Here is a 6,000-nt window from a genome sequence, read left to right on the forward strand (position 1 = left end):
TTTATATTTTAGCCCAAGGCATTAAATAGGGAAAAACAAAACTTAACACTAGCAGCAGACCCAATGCTACTGTCTCACTGTTATAGCTCCATCCTCTATTAATGGAAACAGGTTAAAGGTACCAAGCTAAAAATGATGATACACACATACTTTAATTTATACAGTTTCTTAGCATATCATAAAGGTAAAATTTACCAGGGACAGTATTTACTTTTTGTTTGAAAACACATTCAAGTATCTAATTTCTGAACCTAACAAAGAGCAGATTCATTAGCCCAGAAAAGGCAGAAATAGCTGGATTTCCACAGAGCAGTCAGAGATGTGTTTGAAAAATACAACATCATTGTTTCCAGGCTGGGAATTCTATGGTTCAAAAACAAGGTGTCTCATTTTAATCAACATGTAGCAAACATAATTGCTGTACTCTCAGGAATCAATACAAAGCCATTCACTTAGCCTGACAAGTAACAGGCTAGCACACCATAAAAGGTACTTAAGTGTCATCTGATACAGAGTGGATGAAGGGACATTTAGTTCATGTCCCTTTGTCTTCTCACACTTCAAAACCATTTGCAATTGCAATTCTGCCAATACCAAAATACCCTATGAAAGAACAAGGAACCATAGCTGGAGAAGTTGGTTACTTTACTGTTTAAGATTTACTGTCTTAAAAAAAGCCCAGCAGCAGTAATGATTGACTCTTACCAGACTCAGAGCTGTATAGGAGTTTACAGCACTGGAACTTGCAGTTCCTGATGCCATCTGGGTGTTATGTTGGGAATTCGTGAAGACTAAGGCTTGGCCAAAAGTCTGCTGTTGGGGAGACTCAAAGGAGTTGCCTTCTGTTTCTTGGCCAGAAGTCACAGGCTTCTGAAGCAATGTTACCAGATCGATGCTACAAAGGGGGAAAAAGGAGTTAAGATGGTATAAATTACTGAAGCGACTGAAAAATCAGAAAACTAATCAAACAGTTGGGATCTGTGAGAGCCACTGTGCTAGTAACCTTTGTGAATCCTGTCTCTGCCATACACCAGTTCTTAAAGAGATGGCATGCAGGCCCCTGTTTAAATAGAAAGTCCTGTTAGCTGCCTGCTTTTACCGTTTCAAAATTTAAAGAAAACACCTATTTCTGTTCTGCCCTTCAGCATTTCAAAACAGAAATATAGCACAGGCCGAGTATCGTTTCTCTGAGCACATCTAAACCAACTATCACTATAGTAGCCAAGCACCTTTTGGTGTCTGTGACAAGCTAATGGAGTCCCTACATGACTTGAGTAATTGAAGTAAGTGGTAAGAGCTGTCATTTCCCTACTTGAGTGGATCCTGTCACTCACTGCTTCGCATTTCTGCAACAACATCCTCAAGCTGAGGACTGTGCAGCTTTTTACAGAAGACTAATGAGTAACGGTTTCATCCTGGTTAAGATGGGTATACTACCCCCATTTTATACGGGGAAAAAGTAAAAAGCATAGCAACAAAGTTATGAGACTGTGGTCACGTAGGGATTCTACAGCAAAAGCAGGAATGCAACCCAGGCACTGAAACTGCTTCAGGGTAAAATCGCCAATGAGGACATGGAACATCTCTGGGACAGAAAGACAAGGGGTTACACCTATGGGGAGAGGGAAACAAAAACAAAGAAAGGAGGGGACAGACAACATAAGCCCCTAAACCAGGGTTATGCTCCTTACTCCAATGGAGGGTTACTGTTTAAAGAATGACGGTAAAAATCTGCCAGTTTAAGTTATATCAGTTGGTGTCCATCCTGGGACAGCCATTTGCTAAAGGCACACAGATTATGATTCACTTCCCCCACTGCTGAGCAGCAAGGTGCAACAACATGCTTACTGCATGAGCTCTTCTAGAATAGTCACGTGACCATCCAATCCCAATTCCAGGCTCCTGTAATCTATACGAGCGTAAAAAAACTTAAAATTATACCAAAGTATGTGTTTGCCTGTGTACACGCTTAGTATAGGATCTTGTGTGCTACAGCACAGTTGACAGAGCCTAATACAGAAGCAAATGTACTAAAACATTCTGATTAAAGTTTATCCAAAACACACTGGACTGGTTTTGGCTAGGGCAGTGCTGAAGGTAGTAAAACTGAATATTTTATTGTGGTAGGGCATAGCTCTCAACCTTGTTAGACTGAAGGCACACACTGGAAAATATGAGTTATTGGCTTTCACTCATTTCTTGAATATGGAAAAAAATAGAGAAATTCTTCTATTGCAAAGAACTCAGGAAGACCACGGACAGGTTGACGTTTTTGACACCAAGGATTCCTATGTGAAACCTCTAGGTTGCAATTCATGTGTAGGCGTTTGCACACTTAATATTGTGCAGTACCCCACAGCACATTTAGAAAGGATCTCAAGGCACCCTGGTTAAGAATCACTGTAGTAAGGTTATACGAGTACATTTTAAAAGACAACACTCACATGTGGGTACAAGCTACCAAGAGTTCTTCCAGCAACAAAGAGCAGAACTGAATTTAGGGTACGTGAGCATGACTTGAGGGCCACTTCATAGTTTGTGGAGCTGTTCGCATGAGAACAGTGAGCTATACATGTGCTTTCAAGCAGTAAAAGTAGAAAAGTAAGAACTGTAAAACCCTTACTGGATCACAAGAGTTAACAGAGAACTGCTGTTCTGTTTTACCCAGCATGTGTTTTAAAACATGGCAGAAGCAGGTGTTCCCCTTACTTTGGGGGGAGGGGGGGGTGGAATTATGTCTATAACCAACTCTTTCAAAACAGTGAAATAAAGACCATTTGAGAGACTTTACCTCTGCCCAGGAGTGACATGGTTTTCAGCTGGAACAGAAGAAGCAGTGAAAACCTTGGTTTCAGAAAGCTAAGAAGGAGAAGAGAAAAGTGGAATTTAGACAGATCTACATTTTTACATGCAGCAAGAATCATAATAAAGGATCTAACCCCTGTTACACATTTAAGCATCAGTAATGTTAAATCAACAGCATAGTAACATACCGCATATATTTAAAAGTGCTAAAAAACAGATAAGCTTCAGTTAGGTCTCATCTAGAATTCTGTACCAAATAAACTATTCTCTTTACTCAATTTTAAGGCTATGTCACCCCCCCAGTAGAATCAAGTATAAGGCAGTGGGGGGAACGGGGACAGGGGCAAGGCAGGTGGCGGCTGTGGCTACCTGGGGGCAGGGCCATAGCTGCAGCTGCTGCGTGCCTCTCCTCCCCTGCCACCTCTGCACCTTGCTTGCCCCCCTCCCACCCCTGCATGCAGCCTCCGCTTCCCTGCCAGGCTTTCTCCTCATCCCCTTCCCCTTGCTCAGAACCAGGGGAGGGAGAAGCAGGGAAGGGGAAGCAGGGGGGCAAGCTGCTCGACCTCCCCATCCTACCAGCCCCCACTGTCTGGCTCTCCTACCACGCTGGGGAGGGGATGAATTAAAGATGACCCCCAATAATTAGATTCTATACATGAACAATTTATAAATTTGTTATAATGTTCCATGTATAGAATCTAATCATTGGGGAGGGAGTCATTTTTAATTCAGGACTGTCTTAGATTTGAGTAAATCCGGTAAATTGCTATAAGGCCTAAGGTACACACAGAATTTTATTCCAACATTTTTTTATTGAAATATTTATACCATTAGAGACCAAAATGTAAATACAGCTAAAATGATACAAAGCCATATATATGCATACTTTAGTTTATTCCTACAAATACCATAAGCAAGGGGGGGAGAAGGGCTATATCCCACAATAGCAGAGCAATGTAATGTGTATTTAGACAAGCCTTAAGGCAACGTAGATAAACTGTCGTAGCTTCCTAGTATGACTGCAGATATATAAATACCTATGAGTATATAGCTACTAGATCAATACAAGCCAGATTTCAACTGATACAGTAGGACCTGTACCACAGAGCTGCACCAATTTTAGTTTACCTGTAGAAAAAAAAGTCATTCCTTTAGTCTGTGTATTTAGATGAAGCCTAGTGGAAACTAACTTACTCAAACAGTTCACAGGGATTTCACTAGAATATGAAATTCCAGCCCCCCCTGTCCTTGCAAAGGTTCACTCATACTCAGTGTTAAACACTGTGAACAGTCCTACTGAAGCCTTCAAGAATAGGGATTAAATTCATCTCCACCACCATGAGTGCAGTTCTGCTAAAGTCAGTAGAAAGTTAAATCCCGTGTGCTACAGAACAAATTCAAATGCATACATTGAAAAGTGAGTGCACATCACCACCAGAGACAAATGGCAGAGTCCGGTGGTCACAGAAGCAGAGAAGTGGACGGACACACGAGTGACGTGTTTTGGAGTTTATGCTGGCAGACAGCTCTCACAAAGTACGGTAGGGACGCCATGGGAAAATTAAAATCCTTGCGATTCCTCTCAGCCCCTCCCTGTGTAATCTATGCCCGTTCTTATTTTAACTTGGTTCTTGGGAGCAGTGAATCTGTATCTCTTCTGCAAAATACTATCAACAGCCACAGCTGTATACACAAAATTAAGGACAAGAACGATTTCACAGTTAAGGATCCTGCTCCATCATTAGGTCCCTTTCCTTAATTAATGCATTACTGCGGTATACACCACACTTACTTTCTCCAGCATCGGGAGATTTCTGCATTATTTTGGAAGGAAAAGGTCAGCTAAAGGCCGAACGGCAGCCTATGGCACACAATACCTTAGTTAAATATTAAATCTTTAAAATAACGTTAACAGCTTCCCATGCCCACTTAACCTGAAGCAAGACCAACAGCAACTCAAACACTGATGAACCCTGCGAGTGGGTTAACCGAGGGGCTGACAGACTGCACAACACAACTTGCAAAGTGTCCCCCGGGCATAGACTGGGGTGGGGAGGAAACGTTCCCTGTTCAATGAGACTGGCACACAAAACTCCCGAGGTGCGGGTTACTAGCTCAGCTGCATTTAAACTTATGCTACAGACTGTGGCTAACAGTAAACAAGCAGCTGATTTGAAAGTCTGCTGGGATTATGGCATTTGTCAGAGCACATGACATGTGCAGCAGCTGAAACGGTTTTTGTTACACAGACGCCACCGGCATTTCTCAGAAGCAATTTTATCTTCTTCTGAAGAAGTGTCTGGGATGACCAACTGCACCACATAAACAAACCCTTCACTAATGTATTAGCGTGTTCCTAGAAATAAGTGAATGACATGCAAGAGCCATCAGTTGTTTGCAAGTGTCCACTTCCCAGGGGCCTCCACAGAGAAATACCTCCAAATACAAGTTGCAAAGACAAGTTATAGTGTTATGAGTCAACAGGGCATTCTTGCTGCAAAAAAAGAAAAGGGCCAATAGTATGTTGTAACATCATTGTGACAAAAATCAAAGGATTCACAGCAAAAGCAGAATGGTGGAATGAACAAGTGAAAATGAGAATAAGGACAATGTTCCCCTGCCTAACAGACTTAAAAGACTGAAATGTCAGCAACTTCTGATGCTCTAAGGTAATTTCATAGTTTCGTAGTTTGTAGGGTCGGAAGGGACCTGAGCAGATCATTCAGTCCAACCCCTGCCATGGCAGGAAAGAGTACCGGGGTCAAACGACCCCAGCACGGTGTTCACCTACCCTCTTCTTAAAGCCCCCCAGGGTAGGAGCCAGCACCACTTCCCTTGGAAGTTGGTTCCAGACCCTAGCCACCCTGACCGTGAAGTCGTGCCTCCTGATATCTAGCCTAAATCTCCCCTCTGCCAGCTTGTGACCGCTATTCCTGGTCACTCCTGGTCGTGCTCGGGGGAACAGGGACTCCCCCAATGCCTGGTGGTCCCCTCAGACTAGTCTGTAACAGGCCACTAGATCCCCCCATCAGCCTTCTCTTCTGGAGGCTGAACAGGTTCAGGTCCCGTCGCCTCTCCTCGTAGGGCCCGCCCTGCTGCCCCCGACCATGCGAGTGGCCTCCTCTGCACCCTCTCCATGTTGTCCACATCCCTCCTGCAGTGCGGTGCCCAGAACTGGATGCAGTACTCCAGCTG

The 6,000-nt window shown here is 43.4% G+C and overlaps 1 protein-coding gene across 10 annotated transcripts in view; it reads right to left on the reverse strand.

Annotated features, from left to right (window-relative positions):
* UBAP2 (ubiquitin associated protein 2) overlaps positions 1 to 6,000 on the reverse strand; it is a 113,371-nt gene that overhangs the window by 40,250 nt on the left and 67,121 nt on the right. For all 10 annotated transcript variants that reach the window (XM_019531850.1, XM_019531847.1, XM_019531848.1 and 7 more), the window contains 2 exons: positions 2,792 to 2,859; positions 706 to 895 (listed from right to left, as the gene is read on the reverse strand). In XM_019531850.1, coding sequence (XP_019387395.1) covers positions 706 to 895; positions 2,792 to 2,859 — 258 coding nt within the window. The remainder of the gene's footprint in view (positions 1 to 705; positions 896 to 2,791; positions 2,860 to 6,000) is intronic.

This window comes from Crocodylus porosus, unplaced genomic scaffold (assembly GCF_001723895.1).
Source record: "Crocodylus porosus isolate Cpor-Errol unplaced genomic scaffold, CroPor_comp1, whole genome shotgun sequence".
NCBI lineage: Eukaryota > Metazoa > Chordata > Crocodylia > Crocodylidae > Crocodylus > Crocodylus porosus.